The following is a 23,318-nucleotide window of genomic DNA, read 5'->3' as shown; positions in this document are numbered from 1 at the left end:
GCTATTAGGGATCTTTGAGTAAGAAGATAGGATGAACCCCACATGGTACTGTATGAAATAATCCCAGGACGCCTGGGTGGCTCAGTGGTTGAGTGTCTGCCTTCGGCTCAGGTTGTGATCCTGGGGTCCTTGGATCGAGTCTCGCATCGGGCTCCCTGCAGGGAGCCTGCTTCTCCCTCTGCCTATGTCTCTGCCTCTCTCTCCATGTCTTTCATGAATAAATAAATAAAATCTTAAAAAAATCCCAAGAAGCACAAATTTATTTGTAAAGATTTACACGTGTAGAGATTATTTATGAAAGGATACCTAAGAACCCAATATGGGTGGTAGCCCTTGGAGCTGAAAACACTACAGTTAGGGAAGAAGGCTGGAGAAGGACTCCATTTTCTCCATCTGCCTTTTGGAACCATTTGGATTCCATGTAATGTACGTGATGACCTATTTTTAGAAAGGTAGTTAAACAGACATTGTAATGTTCAAATCTTCCAGACTTCTACCAAGCCCCATGTTCTTCTGCTACACACTGCCTGGGTAGGTAAGTTCAGTCTTTTAGTTTCAACTGCTCCTTGGGAGCTGGTGGCTCCTAGGTCTAGTATCTTTGGAAGCTTCACAGTTCTACTCTGGCTGTCAGACATTTACCCGTGGGTGTGTCACCAGGCCTTAGACTCAACTTCTCCCACCCCCCATTCACCGGCTTCCAGCTGCTCCACCCTTGAGGAAGGAGGTTTATAAATACTGTAAATACTATAAACTTATATTTGTTTTAAAAATATAGATAAAGAAGGGACATGCTTCTCTTCCCGAATTGCCAGTCCAAGATGCAAACAACCATCATCTTGCCACACATCCCCTCCAGAACTGGGACTCATTCCTTCCCTCCCTCCTCAGATCCATGGAACCCCCACGTCAAGCAGCTCTGCCCCTGCCCAGAAATACTACTCAAATTTAGCCTGTCCTCCCCATTTCTGTTACCTTCCTTTAGGCCCCAGTGATCTCTTTCATGGGTTTCCATGCCACTCCCAATTTCAATTCCTTCTTCCAGTATAGTTCTTTTCAGGGTCACCCTCCACACAGCTGCCTGAGCCATGGAGGTAAGTGTAGATCTAACAGTACCAACCAGTCTTCTGCCCGAGTGGCTCCCCATCCTAGGTGAGGTGGCACCACACCCTTCCCGGCAAAAGCCTAAGGAAGGATTATGGAATCAAGACCTCGGAGACAATGCAGAAAATGGCCAGCCCTGGGCCCAAGGTCATTCCATCATTCACACGGTAAAGCAACAGGATCATGATTCCCAGCTAGTTCAACTCTGTTGCCTAAGTGACCAATCTAGAATTTCTGTGACGATAACATTTATAATCTGGCATAATCACTGGAGGAAAGAAAAGGAGCAAGGAAAACTCAAATTTAGACTGCACAGTGTCCGGTCGCCCAACAAGACATATGAAAGATACCGAGTAGGTACTAGGAATTCCCACAGTTCCCTGCTGCCATATAACATCTACTGACAACCTGAATTCACTTCAGCCCTCACAGTAAATCAGGTTCGTATTTACCCTCCTTTTAGACCCGAGAATAATCTAATCAATTTGGTATGCAGGCAACAGGATGGCAATGAGTTTTGGTCTCCCATAAAGGTTGCCTTTTCATTGAGAGGGTCACATCTAAAATTTCAGGGCAAGTCTTACTTCATTTAGACAGTGCAGAGTAAAATACGTTGGAATCTGACACTACTGCGTTTAGTCAGGAGATTGAAGGCTTTTGAGTCTGTGCAGGAAAAAAGCCAACTGTGAGCTTGCAATGCTAAAGACACACAATGGATCAAATTCTCAATATCCAACTGGTCTCAATCAGATGACAGTGAATCTGAATTATCTGCAGAATGAGGATGAGACAGTATCCAGAAGTGAAACATTAAAGATGGTGTAAGTCACTAGTCACCCAAATTTATGAGATGCTAGCGAGAAAATTCAGAGTCAGATTTAGCTTTTGCTCAGAGCTTTCAACTTATATTTGTGGTAGTCACCAACAATCAAGAGAATGCCACTGGGCGAGACATACATGGCCTAGGATTCAGAAAATGAATGTTTAACATTCTAAATTTATGACAAAGCAATGCCTGGTGCTAATCAAGGAAGTTTGGAGAAGGGAAGTATTTTGAAAAGCAAGCAGAAGAACAGCTTTTAAAAGGCGTTGCTCTATAAAATTAGGTTTTAAAGATAATTTTAGTCAAAAGTACATGTGTGAATGCTACACTTAAAATAAATCCAGCTTCATTTCATTCATTCATTCATTCAACAAATACTTATTGAATGCTATGTCCAACAGCTGGGAGAAATGGAATCCTAAAGACCGAGGTAACATACCCGGGAGACACTTCTACATTAGCCATTCTCTTTCTCTCCAAGGGGATCGTGGGGGAGCAGTCATGAAGATGAACAGAAATCAAGAACATATCTCTTCAGGAAGGGGGATCTCCAAGCCTATTTTTTTAAAGATTATTTGTTTGTTTATTCATGAGAGACACACAGAGAGAGGCAGAGACATAGAGGGAGAAGTAGGTTCCTCACAGGGAGCCCAATGTAGGACTCAATCCCTGGACCTGGGATCATGCTCTGAGCCGAAGGTAGACATTTAACTGCTGAGCCACCCAGGTGTCCCTCCAAGCCTCTTTCCTTGCTCTGTCATTTGGAGGTAAGTCCTAACTACAGAATAAAGGAATACAAAATACATGTAGATATGGTAAGTATATGTCCGAAGGACATGGGACAATCTCAATTTTGAATATCCATTCCCCAGAGAGCCTGAGTAGTTCAGTAGGTTGAACATCTGCCTCTTGATTTCGACTCAGGTCATGATCTCAGGGCCATGGGTGTGGGGGCTCAGTGCTCAGTGGGGACTCTGCTTGTCTCTCTCCCTCTCCCTCTGCCCCTTCTCCAGCTTGTGCTACGTGTGTGTGCACGCGCGCGCACGTGCGCTCGCTCTCTAATATCTATTCTCATTTTTTTCTAAAAGTATGCTTGTATTCGTCTAATTACATAGCCCAGTTTGACTCAGGAAATGCAGTCAGCTTGGCAGGCCCTGAGGGAGGACATCTACTGAGCCCCTGGATTCTCTCAGAGGAAGGACAGGAAATGGTGAATGAAAGCTCCTTAAGCATCACTCAATTCAGGGATCAAGAAGGCAAAACTATGGCTCTGAAGCTTTGGGCAGAACTATAAGAAGACAAGAGAGAACAGAGCAAAGGAAACCAGACAGTGTATTTTCGGGAGGGGGGCTCTCTGGAGACATTTCTTTGGAATAGGGTAGGAAGGGAAAATGAGATATAGTGAAGAGAAGAAGAAAGAAGGCTCATCCTGACCTTTACTTGAAGGTCAAGAGGACTTCCAGAAAGACTTGCATCAACATCAGATTCTTCATTTTGGAGCTGTAAGGAGCCCTGGTGTAAATTTCTTTTTTTTTCTTTCTTCTACAGAATAAACCATCCCATTCTTGGGGAATGGTCTTGGATATCCTTCAGGAGAAAGTGGTTATCACTGTACCACAAGTAACTGAGTTAGTTTGTTCATGCATAGTCCTTAATAATATTGCCGCAGGGCTCCTGGCTCAGAGGAACATGCAACTCTTGATCTTGGGGTCATGGGTTTGAGCCCCATGGTGGGTGTAGAGATTACTTAAATTTTAAAAAAAGCTTAAAAAAAAAAGCTTAAAAAACGTAATACTGCTTCAAGTCAAGGTACATTCTAGGGACTATGTCACAATTCTATGTAAGTTTTGTTTATATACAATGACTCTTTTTTATGCTTTGGTGCAATAGTTAGCTATTTCAAGTCAGAAAATCTGGACTTGAAGTTGGTTCTGCCATTGGCTCATTGAGAAATCTGGTTCAAGCCATTTGAACCTCTATGAACCAGCATTTCTCCATCCATCTTCTTTACAGAGCTTTAAGGGAGATTAAATGACTCAAAATACATTAAAGTGCTCTGGAAATGATGAAATGATAGATAAATGATGGTTATCAGTATTCTTTATCAACATCCTTTGGACTGGTCTTCGTGGTACGGAAGGAAAGTGTGCTAACAACAAACAAAACTCTTACCAATGACACAGAGAGATACATTGCACAACGGGCAACAATCCTATAGCACAAAAACGTTTTTACTCCTGGATAACATCAAATTCTACTTATAATGCCAATGCTAACATTCTCTTCTTATTTGACTTTGACCCCTAAGATAACTATAGGTTTAATATAGATGGATACTAAGGAGGAACCTCAATAAAATGGAAAGAAATGTTTTATCTACCATTCAGTGCCAGTTTTACAAATAAAGCCAAAAATAGTATTACCATTAAACCAAAAAAATGTTCAGTATTACCTCCTAGATGGTACTCATATGACATCCTTGCTGTATTCTTAAAGTTAGGTTTTTACCAAACATTTCCTGATTACCCCCTAAGTATTCACACTGTGCTAGGAACTCTAGGGGACGATTATGAGGATTAAGACACAGTCCTTGCCCCAAAGGCATTCACTGTCTTGTTAGAGGGAGGCTCTGGGATAACTGATAAAAAGGCAAACTGTCAGGGAGTTCTCTGAGAAAGGTTCACAGTATTCAGAGAATATAGGCAAAAGATTGATTACTTCCAAATGCAGGGATCTGCCAGAGCTCTATGGAGAAGATTATTTTGAAGAAGGTCACAGAGGATGGGTAGGACTCTTTCATCAGATATGGGAGGGATGGGGGTTAGCAGGTAGTCTGAGACGCAAGCTTGAGCTTGACCCAGAAAGTGGATGAGAGCAGGATGTATTCAGAAACAGTTGCTACAGCAGCGTGGCTGGAACACAGGTACAGAGGAAGATAATGTCATAAAAGAAAATCAAGAGAAAATTCTGAACAGTTTTAGGATTCCTGGGTTTGCCAGAAAAATCCAGTTTCTGAAAAGCTGGATTTTTTTTTCTAGATGCAGAAACACAATGAAGGAAGAATGACATGAAGGGTCTTGGTTCTGGAAAGATAAACAATTCAAGTCGGTATGGAGGATATACTGGAAGGGTGAGAAAAGTAGTAAAGAGAAGCCAACCGGATAAGAAGCATGGCCACAGGTTTTAAGAGCTAGACGGGGGGCAGTGGCAGCAGAAAGCAGTGGATGAGTGGTATTTTGCTTTTTCATCTTGAGGGGACATACTCCCCCAGGGCACCACTTCTCCGACATACCGCACTGTCTAGATTCACAGCTCTTGACGCCTTGGGCTAAAACCAAAGAGATGAAAGTAGTCAAGTCCCACAAATGTGAGCAACTGCTCCTTTTAAAGACTTGCCTGGTGGCATTTGTCTAAAGAAGGCCCCGTGAGTTAGAAGTGATCATAGGTAAAAGCCTCTCTTAACCAAGAGACAGACCTGTGATAAAATAAATGTAACACAAAAGTCAATGGCCAATGATTTCTATTATCCTGATGCCACATAATACCCCAGAATTTTTACACCCATGTCCTCTCTGTAGTCTTTATGTATCTTCTTCACCATTTTAACTGCTGTTGTTTCTATTTTTCTGCGAACATCTTTTTCAGATGATGACTGACCACTGGCATTGTCTCACTAATCTGCTATGATGGTGAACATAAATGACTTCCGTGTTTGAGGGTGGAAATAAGATGAATGAATTTGTTCCCAGGTCGGACCAAGCCAACGAACCTCCTTTCTTAAATGCTTTGAGGTAGTAATATGGCCAAATACATGTACAAATCATATAACTGTAAAATTAATAGGACTTGCTTTGTTCTTAAACTCACTTCTCAAATATAAAATCAAAGCCCCTGAAACACATGCAACAAATCAATCACCACCATTAGCATTAATTCCTCTCACCCCTAAATTAGGACTTCTTAATTATACTATTGCATTTGTTTTCTTCTTTCAGGTAACAAAAAAGGAGAGAGAGAGAGACTCTGTAAATGGAGCTAAACAGATTATTGTAGAAAACAATTAGACACAGAATGACTCTACGTGAAGATTCCTGGCGCTTTTCTATGTGTGCACGTGTATGCACTCTGCATACCAATGACAAAGCTAGAAAGAAAACTCACCTGTTTTCTTCCTCAAGATCTGCTAGGATTCTCTCTAGCTCCCCTCTTTCCTCACTCTCTAAGGAAATCAAGATCTGGGCAGGACTACGAGGCTGGCTCAGGGGGGAGTCCTGGTTCAAACTTTGGCAGTAATGCTGGATTAACAAATGTTCATCATCTCTGGAAAATAAAATCAAAGGTTTTGGTTTTTTCTCCCCTTATTTTGCTTTGGGGGTTAGGGACTCGGGTGTGTATTTAAAAATAGAAACATTTGCTCTTAACAATTAATTAGACCCCTTTTCCTATTTCTAAAGACATTTTGATACTCTTGAGGTTGTGATCTGTGATTGTAGAGGTGACAATTCCAAGTGTTTCTTTGCTCAAATTTCCAAATGAATTTGATTGGCCTATTTACATGGGTAAATGAGAATTTACAGAAGTTTACAGAATTAGAGAAATACTGGGACTCGATGTTGACCGTTCAACCAATAGTTAACAGATATTAAAAGACATAACACTGGCTATATAATGCTTTTGCTACCAAGCCTGTCAAGATAATCTGTTCACTAACCCACACTCTTAGTGATAATGACCACGAAAAAAACCCCACAACTGTAGCCTTTACAATAATGAATATTTTCTTCAGGGGAGGACAATATGGCCACAAAGTGCTGTGTTGTTAAGCCGGTTTGAACTTACAAAAGCCATAGAGGCAAGATGGTAACAATAATGAAACTGGAAATGAATGACGGTTTCATTCAATTATTGTTCACATAGAAAAACAAAAACTGGAAGGAAAAGCACTGGGATGACTAATTAAAAGAAGACTGAACAACTCATTCTTTAGAACAGCTTTTAAGGACTAATCTTCAGGAGCAAAGAAGCAAAAGGCTTACATTTGGGGAGGCAGCTGCAATGTTTCCTTAAAACTAGAAACTCTCTAATACACAGGAGAAATTATTTTCTAAATGTATTGCTCCTAGCTCCTTAGAAGCCTGTATACTTCTAAGTTATAAGAACTTTGTTCTGTTCTTAATGAGAGGCTAAGGCTCTTTGTTTCTTGTTAGATATGAGTAGGATGATGTTAATATCCCTTTCACTAAGTCTTCTGAGTTGAAAACAATTCAGGTATTTAGGAAAAAAAAATCCTCCTGACTTAAATGATCAAGCCAGGTAATTGGCTAAGGAGTGAAAAGTTGACTAAAAATAATTATTGGGTGTTAAAAACTAACATTTAAGTGAATCTACCAATCCCCCAAATCACGTCCCCAGACTTGCCTCCAAAACGTGATGGTTTTACCCTCTAACATGGAGTCAAAATGGATTTTATGTCCTCAGAATGAGCTAAAGCTAAATTTTATTTAAAAATCGTAAAAAGGATTTTACTACCTTATTATCCCTCTTCCCAAATTCTGAAATTTTACTACAAGAACTTCCCATATTTAATTACACCAGAGCTATAATTAAATTTCTCTGACTGTTCTCTCAGGCAGTCAATGGATGGCAGCTGTTACTCGACAGGTACAGCTTGAAATAATATGAATGTGCTAGAGCTTCCAATACCAAAATTGGTGACCCAAAGAAGCAAATCATTCAAGATGTTTACATTTGGTTGATTCTTTGGCCACAGTTTCCTGTCAAAGTATTTCACATAAATCCTACCAATACTTATCCCCATGACTGAGAAAGAGAATACACCGCAGCTACTTTTGTTTGGGGAAAAGGTTGTTTTAAGTAACTCAGTCATATCCAAATGACTGGGTGTCGACCTGATTCAACACTCACCTCTGAAGGTGATCACCTATCTACTCAATGGCTTGTTCTCATGTCTTCAAAAACCAGTTATGTATAAATGCCACTCAGATACTATTTCCCTCAGCCTAATGCACACAAAGGCTTTTGCCTCATCTGAGTGTGACTCTGGGCTGCCATTCCAATGGCATGATAAATTTACCACCCATTCTTCTCTTTGCCTAGATTCTCCATGACAAACTGGTGAGACATCTGTAACTTATCCAAGGAAAGACACAGCTGTGCTTTGACTAGATTTTTTTCTAAGTTACCTATTCGGTTAGTAGATCCTGATCTTTTTCTTCGTATTAGCTTCTTAATCGGCTCCCTCCACCTCAGGCCCTTGGTTCCTGGTGCTGTCCCTCTGTGCTCCTCATTGTGAACACCTCCCCAACTAAGTAATGAAGCCACTGTTTCCCTACCATAGCTGTGTGCTCTGCTATATCTAGCATTGCATTCTCTGTTTCCTTCTACTTGACAGGCCTGGCTTATCATCCCACTCAAAAAACTTTGTACTCCCTCTTCTGAAACCCTTCACAAAACTGCCTCACCTTATTTAGCTAGTGAAGATGCTAAGTCACAAAAATCTACTACTTTAAATCTCTGAAGGAACATGCCCAACTAACCTACCAGATGGGAACTACCAATGCAACTATACCAAGATTATATGTCTGTTCCCCGAGTGGAGAAAATACTACTTAGCCATCACTTTAAAAAAACTCATGTCCAATCCCTTTAAATATCTGGCAGGTTTGGTCAAAGATTAAGCATTTAATATAATTTCAATATTTGTGCCTGTACAACTTGTGATAATCTGGTATTAAATAAGGCACACTGTTTTTGCTACTCTGGAATACCAATAATATCACATTTTGGATGAGCTCATTCAGTGTCAGGTGGTTAAGAGTCAAAGAAAAAAAAAGTACATGAATGGCTCCTTGAAAGATTAAGTGAGTCTAATGCTAATTCCTATCCTCTGCACTATCCTACCTCTAAAGCCCTCAAAGCAATTTCATCGTCAGGAACATTTTGTAAAAAGAGACAGGATACTTACATGCTCTCATTAGGAGAGATGCTATCATTTAGATAAGATCCATTGCTGTTTTCCATTTCTGCTAGCCTGATAAAAAACGTAAAAGCTCATTAAAACTTATGTGATTTCTTAGAATCTATTCAAGACCTAATCGAACATTCCTGAAAACTAAAGGATAAATCATGTCAAGAAGAGAAAGGAATCCTTCAAATTAAAGAATGTGTGTGTTGCCCTAACCACTTGAGGCAGTGAGTGGTGGACCACAGCTAGTGAGTAGCTTTACATTTATGTTATAAATTATAAGGGAGGTTGTATTTAGTTGATTTTTTTCTTCTTCTTCACAGATTGATCTTCCTTTCACTGAGAATAGGCCTTTGTTTTTTACAAGAAAAACTTCCCTAACAACAGATACACTCTGTACCTTCGCTACCCCCTTCTTTTTTAAGACAATTAAAGCTTTCCTCTGATGACAGACTTATATAGCTAGTTAATGCTTCTCCCGGTTGATAACCAACTTTTAGCAGTTAGAATATAGATAAAGGATGGACTCATAGTAAGCTCTCTGAACAGTCTGCCACCAATTTTTACCTTCAGAAACCTCCTTCCCCTCAGACAGTAATAAAATCTTTTTACCACTAAAAAACAAAAAAGTTAACCAAACTCTTACAGACTTATTTAAACAAGCATAAGATAGTTTACACATAGCAATTTGGTTTTTGGGTATAAAAATTCTCTGAAACACAAAGAAGGTGGGCCAAAAAGTTGTAAGGATTAGGAAAATTAATGCTTCTCTTCTTTACAGCATATGATGCGAAATAAGTGCACAAATGGAAAGCCAATGCTTTCATATGCTCTATAGAACACAGTACCATTTCTTCACACATGGATGTCTGGTCTAGCAGTTTTCTAAGAAGGTGAGATGGTTTCTAAGCCAATTCTTTAAACGTGCTCAGTATGCAAAACATCGCAAAGCTATCAGAGATGTTTAGAGGCTGGGGTTAGGGGAGATTGTTCTGGACTAATGCTCTTACTGGTGTCCAAAAACAACATGCAGTAGAATGGCATGCACGTTAGAGGGCAAGTGGATTAGTAGAAATCAGACAAGATTGGGGGGAAAAAAGATTTCAAATGATTATAGGTTAGCTTTCCTTGGTTAGTTATTTCAATCAATATTTGCCTGGCATTCAACTAGTCTCATACCTGCTAGCATAATGCTCAATGCGTGAATGAGTATCATCGTGTGAAAGCTGAGGGGACGAGGCAGGCCTATAAGGCAGAAAATGTGATTAGTCACAGATACCATCCATTAATGGAGAAAAAAAACCCACCACACAGTCATGTTATATACATGGCCTAACATGCTTTTATTCTAACTCTGGATAATATACACATCTGGCTGGTCCTGTATCTTAGGTATCATCAAGTATTTTAAATCAAAGTTGATTTTTTTTCCAAAAAAATTCCTCTTTTTTTTCCCCAAAAGCCATTGAAAGAGATCAAAATATTCTCTGGAAAGTTTCAATTACAGGAAAGGTTGGGGGAGACCATCTCTTTGGGACGTTTGTTCTCCTACCTTGTCATTTCTCACATCCTATAGTTCTGAGACTGTGTTGGCACTAGGTGGTTAAAAATTTGAAATAGTTTACACCCATGCTATTTATTAACTGCTTCCTTAGTGAATGGAAACTGTACATTTGCCCAGTACATCCACAGTCAACAATTTTAGTTCCAAGGAGGCCAGCGGAGGCCAGACCAGGCCCTGTTAAGATTCTACACAGCAAGATGTCTTGGTCTGTGTAGTTTCTGTAAGGAAGCAATATAACCACCGATTTAGTAGCAGGGCTATATTACTACTTCATAAAATAAAATTGAATGACCCCAAACGATACTGTGATGTTTTAAAAAGGAACGACTAAATTCAATAAAACGTCACAGTATCTGAAACGTTTCTTATCAGGGATACTGTGTGCTAACATATAGAGAAGAAAACAAGAAGGGAAGGTTAATATGAATAGTCTATATGCTTTTGGAGTGTAAAACCCTACTTTTTTTTTTTAAGCTCCAGAGACTAAGAAATGTGGTAAAGGTTAATATTTCCCCCACTCTTTCATATCTGATCTATTAATTATTCCTGAAGTTTTTATGAATCCATCTGTTCTGCAAACCAGTTTGGACTTGGGTTTTCTTGTTGTAATTGCAATAGGACAAAAGTTCTCTTCCATTTCTGTCCTGACACAGCAAGCCCTTAGGTAAAGGCACGGATCCAAAAGTCAACAGTAACCTATTCAGTGAGCAGTGGTTTAGACCAACATCCAAACAGCATTAATGGATTTGGTCAAGACTAATAAGAATACATTTGGGTTTTTTTTTCTTATATGGAAAAAAAAAACCCACCCATGTAGTCAAATAGGCTTACATAGTAAATGTGCTAGAAATCCCTATTTCTTAAAGAAGACAATCATAAGATGATTACAACACAGTATAGCAAACAACTAGGGAACTGAGGTCTTCACTGAGAGATGTCTTATTTATGCAACCAGTGTTGTCTAGGTCAAGGGTCACCATAATCCAATTTGTAATGAACTACAAGGACCTTTAAGCTGTCATGAGGAAATGAGGATGGCCACAATTTACTAGGCAGGTCCAAAGATTTCCATATGAATCTTTGCTCTAGCTTTGTAGAGCTTAGTTCATTTCTTAGAACCCTGGAATGGCACATTATTAGAAAAATGCTAAGGTCCGTCTTAAAATATTCACTGCAGGTCGAGATAATTTAGTACTTGGATTATTTGGTTTATAAGCCCCATCTTCTGGAACAAACCAGTTTTTCATTTACATACTTTTTTTTTTTACATTTACATACTTTTTTTTCATTTACATACTTCTGATAAGCTAAAAGCCCACCAGGAAGGAAAATGGGTGTTTTCCCTTCTAATGGTTGCTACCTTGGTAGTGTATAGAAGAAAGAAAACCCAAGACCTCTGAGCATATCCATACCAAGAAAACTAGGCAGGTAAATTCAAAACGCTTTAGTAAAATCTTATGCAGAAAATATTATGCAGCACTTTAATTCTTAGCCTTGAGGCTAATTCCATGTTTTTCTTATTAATGTACGTAGCACCTAACACAGCATGCATAAGCACAAGAACTCCTAAATCCAGAAATCTGAAAAAAAAAAAGTAGTAGTAGTACACTAAAGGAAATACCTATTAAACCAGAAAGTGAGCCAAAAGGGAGCACTGTTCAGAGAATGATCATTTAAAAAAACAAGAATAAGTAAAAGTAACAAAACCATCTAGTCCAGAAACAAAACTAAATGCAAAGCCTTCTGAAATGCTTTTCTGAGAGACGGTAACAACACTGTTCTCCCTTCCTACACACAAAACGATATATCCAGAAGGATTAGTCCTGTTATCATTAATGGCCAATTCCATCCCCACCCACCAAAGGTTTCTCTTTTGTGAAAACTCCATTAATAAATTTTCATCCGCTTAGTTTCCAAAGCAGAATAGCTCAAAGAATACTGTTTCTCTCTTTGTGGACAAACAACATAAAAGGTTTAGGCTAGATTTAGTTTTAAAAATAATATGACAAATATAGGTAAATGAGGGTTTCCTCTAAGGAAAAACAAAAAATCTGTATTTCAGTCAACATTCAAATTCTGTGATCCACATGAGAATCTGTTACCATCACAGGGAATTCTTGCAAAATTAAGATACCTCAGGACCTGGTTCTTCTGCCTAAGTAGGAGAGCTCTACAATATATTTTATAAATTATTAATAATCCCATGAGTAAAGACTTTAATAAAGTTGCTGGTATTAAAGAAATAGGGACCATAGCTTTCCGGGTTTGGTTTTCTTCCTCAAAAGTAGAATTTCCCACTATTTCTGAATAATCGAACAGACTTTTTAATAAAAAGACAAAGTGATTTCATGTTTTAGATTTTAGAGGAAGATATTTTAATATAGGATGTTACTCATTTTAAATATCTTCAAAATTTAAGGCAAACACCCTCTACTTAAAATAAGTGTCATTAAACTAACTCACTTGCTGTGTTTTTTTCCTCATTGGTTGATGTATTCGATAAACTTTTTTTTCCATTCAAGGTATTGTTAGTTATTCTTTGCTTATTATTTTGTACTACCTCTATCCATACATTTTTAAAGTCATTCTGTAGCATATTTTCCTTTTGGGTATTTCAACTGGCTAAAACTTATTCCAACACAGAGTAAATTCATTCGCTTAGTGAGGATACAGTCATGCTGAGGATTTCAGCCTATCCATCTGTTTTGAAGTTTCTCCTTTAGGAAAGGTTCAAACTTCTATATATAAACTACCTGGGTTAGGGAAAATAATTACCTACAAGTAGCAAAAGAAAAAAAAGAATTGAATCTAAATAACTCCCCTTAATGAGTAAAAAAATCAGGTATAGGTACTGATTCACAAAATTACAATAATGCAGCTTTAACAAAGAAAGGGGAAAAAAAAAGAAAGGGAAGCCTTACACTTCTTTTAGGCCAATAAAGACTTAAAATAAACCTCAATTAATAGCTTGCATTTATCACTACAGGATTTTTAAAAAAGGATATACTTTAAATTAAATTACATGGTGGAACAATAAAAGAGGCCCAATAAAAATAAATGGAGTTCTTCTAAATTGGTCATTTCTCTCTATACATAATAGAGCTGTCTGACTTAAAATAAATATTTTAATAAAGTACACTCTGAAATAATGAAACATTGGTATAAAAACTCCATACAACATACTTTTAGAACAATGCACACTTTGTTTGCTATTATATAAATCACAGACTCCCCAAAGAGTTTTCTAATAACATTCTAAACTCTAAGTCAATTATCTGTTGGTATCTAATATTAGTATTATTAACATATACCAATAGTATACAGTACACTTTCCTTCTAGTGTAAATGTATAACTACTTATGAACTGAATATTTAGTTTAGAGAGGAGAGCAAAGTAGGTTTAGTTCAAAATTGAGAAACTCATGTGTATAAAGATTAGTCCGGTGGCATGGCATTCCCTGATAAAAAGTACACACGCCTCACTGAAATGATGCCATCCAACTCAACATCATACTATAAAACAAATCCTGCTGATTTTTAACGGTCCACTTACAGCAGGCCCTAAGGAATAAACCATCATTCTTTCAAAGGTCCTGAAGTGTTGAAACTCAGAAAATATGGCTAAAGAATGTTATTATGTAATCAGAGGAGCTTATAATGGAAGAATATATAAACACATCTCTCAGGAATATAACTAACAAGCCAGTAGTCTCTTTGATGATTGATTCCAGGCCAGGATTTCTGCTGGTTAAAACCTGACCAGGTGGGGACCTGACAAATCTCCCTCTGATTCTCCTGATCTGTGGTGGATGGCACTCTCAAGGTCTCACCGCAGGAAGAAAAAAATTGAAATGAAGGAAGGGAAATTAATATGTCCTTAAAACCAAACCAAACCAACAGAACAAAAATTGTCAAATCAAGCAAGCAAATGTGTTGGTGGTAGCAGCACCCTTCAGCAGAAGTACTCACGCAGAATCTACCGGCCAGAAGTTGATCAGAGTGACAGGACTGCAAAACAAAAAATGAGGTGGTGAAGAGAGACACAAGGCAAACTCAGCCACAAAAAAAAATAATAATAATAATAATAAAATAAAATAAATAAATAATAAATAAAAAAACCTGAAAGGTCAACATAAATAAAATCCAACCAATTAAGTATGCACCATGAAAAGCAACAGCCAAACAAAGGTGGAGAGTGAGTTGAAGGAAAAACAAACAATTGTGCGATTGCCATCGGTGATGGAAAACACGAGAAGGTTTCCTAGAGGTAGAAGTATCATCATTTTGAGATCACGAGAATCATCACTACTTACTGCGAAGAATTTCCTGTGAGTCTCTTTTCTTTCAAAGGAGATAAAAGCGACTAGGTATGACCACACAATCAGATACAAAAAGACACACGCCTAGTGATTTGTGAGGGAGGGAGATCGGAATGAAACACTGGAATCACTCATCTGTAAACAGTCCCATATTTCTTATAAGGGAATTAGCAGCCGCCACGTAGTTTCTTTCCCTGTGAGATCAAGTGTGACTCTCGGCACAGGTAATTGTCACGGGATAACTAAGGTGGGAGAATGGCAATTGACCATCAGCTTGTTTTTTCTCTTTTCAGCTAAAGGGAAATCTACAGAAAGAAATAGGAGAGACTGTTTGCATCTGGGAGTGAAGGAGGGTGTTCAGCTGAGAGGAGCTCAAATATGTGTCAAATGAGAGGCTGTTTCGCTCTTGCCACTACTCACGTTTCCATGTTGTCCCCCTCTAAGACAGTCTGCACTGGCAGGTAGCCCATTCGGGGATGCTTCGCAAAATACCTTTTGGTTCGAAATTTGTTTTTTAGTACCTTGGCAAAGTCACGGACATCTTCTCCCGATGTAGTCTGCAAGGGAAATCGCACTGACGTCAGACATATGAGGGGATGATCTCAAGGTCAAAGATGATGCCAGCGTCCCGCCTCAGGGCACTCTTTCTGTAACTGCACAGACCTCGGGGGTCAAGAGCAACACCAAGAGACAAAAACTGGGCTGGGCCTAGTATGCTAGTAACTAGAAGGGTTAACTGGGGCAAATTAGTCACCTCTCCAAGGCTCGGACCACCTGCTACCTGGGGGCACTAATTCCTCAACAAGTGGTGACGGTGAAACAACGAAGTATAGCAACCATGAGGGCTCCTCAATAAATGGTAAGTCTGGAGAAGTCTTAAAGGTGACCTTAAGCTTGGCCACACTTGATGGTATTTTTAAAAAGACTGTGTCGGGACACCTGGGTGGCTCAGCGGTTGAGCGTCTGTCTTCGGCCCAGGGCGTAATCCTGGAGTCCCGGGATCAAGCCCCACATCGGGCTCCCTGCATGGAGCCTGCTTCTCCCTCTGCCTGTGTCTCTGCCTCTCTCCTTCTCTCTCTGTATCTCTCATGAATAAATAAATAAAATCTTTAAAAAAATAAAAATAAAAAAGACTGTGTCCACAGTGATGTCAGGTTTCACCCACTGAGTGTCAGTCTATTCACTGCGTGGTCATTCTCCATCACCAAATGCCTCTGCCGGAATCCAAGTGAGAAAGACAATGAAAAGAACTGGATAATCGCTGTGACGACGGAAGAGAGAAAAGCTCGAGAGCAGAGCTTTTTCAACTTCCATGTGTGTGGCCTCTGCCTGCAGATCTTTTTTTTTTTTTAAAGATTTTATTTATTCATGAGACACAGAGAGAGAGGCAGAGACACAGGCAGAGGGAGAAGCAGGCTCCATGCAGGGAGCCTGACGTGGGACTTGATCCCAGGACTCTAGGATCAGGTCCTGAGTTGAAGGCAGATGCTCAACCACTGAGCCACCCAGGCGTCCCCCGCCTGCAGATCTTCCTAAAATGCAGGTTGGATTTAGGAAGGCAGGGGCGGGGCCTGAGCTTCTGCATTTCTAGTAAGCACCCAGGTGACGCCTATGCCACGTTGCAGGCACTGAATAGCAAGCAGCTGGTGTTCAAAGAACCTTACACTTACACTTACGTGAGTCTGACCACCAATTCTATGTCCTTTCCAATTCACCAGCGATTCTTTCAAAGATCTATGAGCCACTGGACCCTTTCCCAAAACATCATCTTGGGAGAAAGCTCTACCTCTTAATTATAGAACCTTGGATGAATTATTTAACCTTAATAAAGGTCTGAGGATGAGCCTCAGAGTCCTCATCCGTAAAAAGGGAATAATGATAATACCTACTTCACAGAAGAGTTTAAAAGGCAAATACCAATATACATACGTATGTATGTGTGTATATGTATATATGTGTGTATGTAACATATACATACACAAATAGTAAAAATAAATAAATTTGAAAAAGGCAAATGCCCAGCATTAATTAAGCTAGACTGAGAAGAAGTAGTGGATCATAGATTCGGAGGAACCCCACATTACCCCAACACCCAGCATGCCCCGTGGCCATAAAACGTCTCCACACAATTGCTAGGGCTGTGCCAAATAAATATGAAAACGTCTTCTCCGATAACCATGCAAAAAGATGAAAAATCTGTTTGTTCCTTTGATCCTATTTGTGGAGTGTCTATGATGTTCCATGTGCGCCAGACACTACCTTACTCGCTGGGGTTCAAGTATATCCAGAGCCTATGATTTGGAGCCGCTTTAGCTGGGGAACATCGGGGGATCTTCTAAAACCCGGCATGATACATGCTCTGCAATACTGTACCAAAGGGAAACTCCTCCCCGGTGAACGAACTCTCATGCCAGGGAGGTGTCTCACTTACCGGAGTGCAGTATTCCACCATGGGATAGTGCATTTTATGGCCTTTTGCAACTCGACCAGAAAAAAAGCAACTTTGGCAGATGTCATAATTAAAGTGCTTTAGACTCCTGTACCTGGTAAAAAACAGAAACAAACACATATGTATTTCCTCAAATCAAATTCCCAAAGAACATTCTTTAACAAACCTTCTTCCACACGGTCTTCATTCCGGAAACAGAATGCAATGTTCATTAATCCCACAGGTAAGTGATTAACTTCCTACATCTACATATCTCTGGTGCTGCTTCTACAGTATCAAAACATTTTGGCAGGAAGATTATCCTAAAAACATATGGAAGGAGGGCAGAAAATTTCAGCTCTCATTTAAACTCCACTAGGAACCCTTTCAGATTAAGTAGGAAGATACTGGCAACCTTCCAATCTTTTGAAGACCAAACACAAGACTTTGAAAGAACTTCCAGGAGAGAGACACTGATATATTGCAGGCCCTCTACTCATTCTGGGGACAAACATTTTTCTGAAGCAATTATTTTCAAGACAATTTATCAAGAGAAAGCAGTTTCATAAAATAAAGGCAAATGAAACAAGAGCTCTCATCGAAAATTCATCTTGCTTTAATCACATTTTCTGATTGACTGACACGGTTCACCTGGAGGTAGTTCCTTAGATGATCTCTTTTATGTGTCTCTCTTCAGAACCCCTACACTCCACCACATTACCCACAAATGATAAGTGAAGCCCCAAGAGAAGACAAATTTGGGCTGGATAAAAGAATCTAAGTACGAGGTGGTACGTACACCCCCATTCTCAGTATATGATATTATTTCCCATTCTCCCTGCCTTTTGCTTTCTTAGATAAGAACCCTAGCCAATTCAAGTAAACATATTCCTTCTGCCACATATGGGAATGAGGGGAAAAAACTACCTTTTTTAGATCCCCACCATCTTTTGAGAGGGAGAGGAGGAAAGAAAAGTGCCACTTCCCAAAATAATCTAATTCAGTAAGGGCAAAAGATTTCGATACAAGATCATGCTCAGATCCTCCAAAGCACTCCCTTTTTCTATGTTGTAAAACCTCCCCCCTGCACATAAATCTCACTAGCTAGGGAAGCTGAGAGAAGAAAGGGAAGAAATGTAACATGGTCCCCTGTGGCTTTCCCTCCCCGGCATCCCCTGGTATCGTTCTTACCTGCCAGAAACCAGGAAGGCTGGAAAACTGTGTCCTTTGTGAGTACTGTCTATTCAGGGTTGTCTATCTAGGCTTTAGAAACCTCTAAGGGTTTTTGTAAGACCTCTTTGTCAACAACACGAAGTATGGAAGGACAAACACCAGGGTAGTGAGCAGTGAATAAAAGGCACACCAATGGCACAAAGTAGTTCTCAGGAAACAGAGAAATAAAACAAGTCCAAGCATAGCTAGAGAAAGAGTATTTACTTAGCTGTTAAGTGGATTCTGCATAGGCAGAGACCATATAGCTAGTTTACAACTTTACAGCTTATTCATTGCTATGGAAACCCTGATGTCGATCCAGATGTTTAAATACATCATCATTTCAAAATTTGTATTTGGGATTCTTGTTCGGTAAGAGCCATTCATTTAAAAATATCCCATCTCCCCAAACAGGTCAACGAGGCTGAAGATTTAAGAGCCAATTGTTTGCCGTGACATTTTAAGAATATCAGAATAATAACCTGCTATGCTCCCTATCTCTCTCACTTTTAAATTTATAAAGAACCTTTCCCTTTTTTAGCTGCTTTGTGAAATTTTCATTTACTTGCATACTTTATATTCCCTTAGAAGTTCATTAGGATACCCTGCCAAGAGTGTAATCAGATTCACAGATAAAGTAGTAAGTTCTGGGTTGCTTGAAACAATTCTTGTTAGTTCAGGGAACAAAAGTGGTACAAAGTGAATAAGAAACTGAGCTACTGTGACAGGTCTCCCCAAACAGAATCATCTCTTAGTTTTAGAACAGATTCTTAGAGAATTTCTATAAACAGGAAAAAAAAAAACCCTCAAAGAGATAGAATTTCCTGGACCCAGGAAGGAAGCGTCACAGTGACTCTACATTCCCCTGAGGGACAAGTATCTACATGGAGGCAGGGCAATCAGTCGGGCCCATTCAATCAAGAACCGGGCTCTGCAGAGCTCCAGAATGGAGGTGGAAAGGGCCACCTGCCTCATGAGTCAGAGCCACCAAAATAGCCCAGTGACCGGGGCAGTCACTCTCGAAAGGAACAAACTGACAGCAATTGGCAAAGGAGATAAAAGATCAAGTCATAACAAGGTGCAAAACACAGAGGAAAAAAAAATGCCACCGTGGGGCGGGGCAGGGGGTAGGGTTCCTGATACCTGAATCCGATGATGGGACACTCCTTGCAGATGTTGCACTTGGCCTGGTGCTTGGCAGTTTCCGCGGCAGCCACTCGGTGCAGGACAGGCAGCCACACCATGGACTGGGGCTCCAGGCGCATCCAGTCTAGGAAGAGGGCCGCTTCGATCTCAGGCTTATTATTAGCCTGTGTGGACGGCAGGAAAAGTGAAGGGGGGGGGGGTTCACAGGGCGAGAAAGAGGGGGAGAAAGGAAAGGAGGAAGATGTCAGTACGGGCCATACCTTGAGGAAGACAGAACGGCAGTGGCGCAACGAGACCCACTTTTCACACCTGTTTTCTGCAGATGTCCCCCTCACAGCCACACGAGCCACCTACCCACCTCGGGCTTTGGTAACCTGCCATGACTCTGGTCGGCTGCTAGATGACAAGGAAGCGAAGCAAAACTGACACACGGAGAAAGTAGAGCAGAATACACACCTGAGGCTGGGCGCTAGCTTTAGCGCCCGTTTTGGAACAGACAGGTAAGAGGAAGCCAGAAGTGACACGCAAGCGTGTACTGACGACATTTCAAAGGAGGTTAAGAAAAAAACCAACTCAGGAATGATTGATTGTTTTTTCCTAGAGAATCTTTTTCTCAGTGTTTCACAGAAGCATAATGAAGAGGCTTTAAAACACATCTGGTGGGCAGCCCTGGTGGCTCAGCGGTTTAGCACCGCCTTCAGCCCGGGGCCTGATCCTGGAGTCCTGGGATCGAGTCCCGCATCGGGCTTCCTGCATGGAGCCTGCTTCTCCCTCTGCCTGTGTCTCTGCCCCTCTCTGTGTTTCTCATGAATGAATAAATAAAATCTTTAAAAAAAAAAAAAAAAAACACATCTGGTCCCAGGGCTTCATTTTACAGATGAGAAAACTGAGACACAGATGAGGGAAGTAGCTTTTCAGAGGCCATAAAACTGACTACGAGCCGAGATGCTACTAGAACCCAAACCTCCTGGTCTAGTGCTGTTTTCAGGATGGCCTGCTGCTGCTCATTGGTCTCTACTTCTCTCCCTTTCAAAGTCTCAATTTAATAAACACCATTCCTCCCCAATAGTACAAATGATTTTAGAAAACTCAAAATACATTTATCCATCATTTAGAGGCTGCTACAGTCATGCATTTTAATTACATCTTCGTTAACCCTATAAGATGGCATTTTAATTTTTGTGTGTGCTTTTGGGTTGACCAATATATCAACCACTTCTTTTTTTTTTCATTGCTTCTTTCATTTCACATTTTTCCATCTGGGATCCCTCCTAAGTATATCCCTTAGAATATTCTTGTGTCTTATTGGTGGAGAATTTCTCAGGTTTTGTTTGGTCTGTAAAAATCTCTTTTTACAGTGCATATTCTTGACAGCTATCCTCATTGGGTACAGATTTTTAGACAGAAAGGATTTCTTTCCTTTTTTTTTTGTTTTGGCACATTGAATTATTATTCCACTTTTATTTTACTTTCTCTGTTGCTACTGTTAAGAAATTGTCAGCAACAAAGCAGACTATTGCTCCTTAGAAGGTAATTTGTCCTTTTTCTGTCTTGTGTTTCTAGAGGTTATTTATACTCTTCAGTATTCACTGGGCTTCTTGAATCTTTAGTGTCTTTGGTCAGCTCTGGAATCTTCTCAGCCATGATCTCAACAAATAATGCCTCCATTCCATCTCTGTTCTGCTTACAGAAACCTATTAGATAAATGTTAGATTCTCTCAAACGAGCCCGCATTGCTCTAAACAGGCCTCCTAATGCTTCATTTCTAACAATCCCTTCTATCTCGTTCTCTCTTTAGTAGCATCCAGTCTGCTGTTAAGCCCATACAGTAAGTTTTAAATTTTGGTTCTTGAATGTTTTAATGTCTACAAGTTCTATTTGGTCATTTTAAGGTCAGTTCTACAAAGTCTATGGCTCCTGGCAGATATTTTTCAATGTTATCTGTGATTTTTTTAAAACAGAGTAAACATGGTTTTCAAAAAATAATCCGTGTAATGATTCCAAGGTATGAAATTACTATGGGTCTGCTTTTGCAGTCTGCTGTTTCTGCTGGTTCTCACTCACCTTGCGTTCTTGGGTGCTTAATTTTCTTTTTATTATGTACTACATTGACCTTAAAAAAATCTTCTGGAGATACTTTGAGCCCTAGAATGCAAGTGCTTTCTACAGAGATGATGTTCATTTGCTCTTGCCAAGAACCAGAGGACACTGCCAATTCCAAGACCAATTGAAACTGAACACAGGGATGGAATATTTAGTATCAAACAAGTAATGAGTATCTGCACTGCAAACCCATGTAGCTTCTCTTGGAATGTGGCTTGCTAACGATGCATCTATTCATACATTGCAGACAGAAAGGCAATAGGGTTTGGGCCGATGGGTCATTTGGCTTGCAAAGCTCACCACTTCAGCAGTAGTCCAGCCGTTACCAGATTATAAATTTAACAACAGTATAATGAGCTATTTGACCTTGAATTTCCTAGCTGCAAAACGCTATCAATTCGAGGTACCAATAAAAGCTTTTGTGGAGTACTTTTCTCTGCGTAAAGAGCCATTGCAGATGTACTCTGTGGAAAACTGAAAGAAAAAAAATGATGGAACCTAAAGATGAAAGGAACCACGCAAGTGAACTCATCGTTTTGGAATGGCACCACAGACCTGTCAGACCTTCCACAACCACTGAGTCCAAACTCTTATGCAATGCCAGTGCGTTCTTACGGCCACTATATAAATGTCAGCCATGCAAGGGAGCCAACATCCTTAATGGATGATCCTGAATGCTTGAATACAGGTACCCCTGTCAAAAGTGCTTTGTCACACAGAGCTGAAATCCACAGAGTAGAGCGGAAGCTGCAGAATCCAACTACAAAGAGTCCAAAGCCCAGCTCTACCACTTACTAGTTGTATGACCTTGGTGAATTAAATTTATCTTTCTGTGTCTTACTTGCCCTCTGCCATGAAATGGAACTAGGAAGAGCACCTACCTCATAGGGTTGTTTTAAGATTTAAATGAGTTATGGGCAGCCCGGGTGGCTCAGCAGTTTAGCGCCTTCAGCCCAGGGTGTGATCCTGGAGACCCGGCATCAAGTCCCACATCGGGCTCCCTGCATGGAGCCTGCTTCTCCCTCTGCCTGTGTCTCTGCCCCTCTCCCCCGTGTCTCTCATGAATAAATAAATAAAACCTTTAAAAAAAAGATTTAAACGAGTTAAATGAGAGGCATATAAAACAGTGTGTGGCAGACAGCAAGAGCCATGCCACTGTGTGCCACTGTTCCTCTCAATGTTGCTGTCTATAAAACCAGAAACCCAGAAGGTCTCAGGCTTTACAGAGCCCTTTCAATATTTTACTAGAGCTGCCATGTCTGTTCATACCTCCTCAGCCCTTTTCCTTTTATTTTATTATTTTATTTTACAAAGACTTTATTTATTCATGAGACACACAGAGGGAGAGGCAGAGACATAGGCTGAGGGAGAAGCAGGCTCCCTGCAGGGAGCCTGATGCGGCACTTGATCCCAGGACCCTGGGATCACACCCCGAGCCAAAGCAGATGTCAACCACTGAGGCACCCAGGTGCCCCGTATTTTATTTTTAGAAAGGTGCCCCCATATTTTATTTTATTTATTTGAGACAGAGAGAGAGTGAGTGAGGGGAGGAGCGGGGGGGGGGGGAGGGAGAGAGAGAGAGAGAGAGAGAGAGAGAGAACCTCAAGCAGACCCCACGCTGAGTAAGGCTTGATCTC

At 40.3% G+C, this 23,318-nt stretch overlaps 1 protein-coding gene and 1 long non-coding RNA gene across 21 annotated transcripts in view; one reads left to right on the top strand and one right to left on the bottom strand.

The window, feature by feature from the left end:
* The window catches only part of LOC144307791 (uncharacterized), an 85,447-nt gene extending 79,208 nt beyond the window's left edge, over positions 1–6,239 (top strand). Inside the window, exons 2-3 of the long non-coding RNA XR_013374506.1 lie at positions 5,570–5,715; positions 5,920–6,239. This is a non-coding gene — a long non-coding RNA (uncharacterized LOC144307791). The remainder of the gene's footprint in view (positions 1–5,569; positions 5,716–5,919) is intronic.
* Positions 1–23,318, bottom strand: part of DMD (dystrophin) — a 2,162,139-nt gene that overhangs the window by 48,755 nt on the left and 2,090,066 nt on the right. For 13 of the 20 annotated variants that reach the window (XM_077887780.1, XM_077887782.1, XM_077887777.1 and 10 more), the window contains 7 exons: positions 19,576–19,742; positions 17,224–17,335; positions 15,213–15,349; positions 14,443–14,481; positions 10,089–10,154; positions 8,910–8,975; positions 6,086–6,244 (listed from right to left, as the gene is read on the bottom strand). In XM_077887780.1, coding sequence (XP_077743906.1) covers positions 6,086–6,244; positions 8,910–8,975; positions 10,089–10,154; positions 14,443–14,481; positions 15,213–15,349; positions 17,224–17,335; positions 19,576–19,742 — 746 coding nt within the window. The remainder of the gene's footprint in view (positions 1–6,085; positions 6,245–8,909; positions 8,976–10,088; positions 10,155–14,442; positions 14,482–15,212; positions 15,350–17,223; positions 17,336–19,575; positions 19,743–23,318) is intronic. The other 7 variants (XM_077887781.1, XM_077887798.1, XM_077887795.1 and 4 more) reach the window with 3 other exon arrangements.

Source organism: Canis aureus, chromosome X (assembly GCF_053574225.1).
Source record: "Canis aureus isolate CA01 chromosome X, VMU_Caureus_v.1.0, whole genome shotgun sequence".
Lineage (NCBI taxonomy): Eukaryota > Metazoa > Chordata > Mammalia > Carnivora > Canidae > Canis > Canis aureus.
This window is presented reverse-complemented; position numbering and strand designations above follow the sequence as displayed.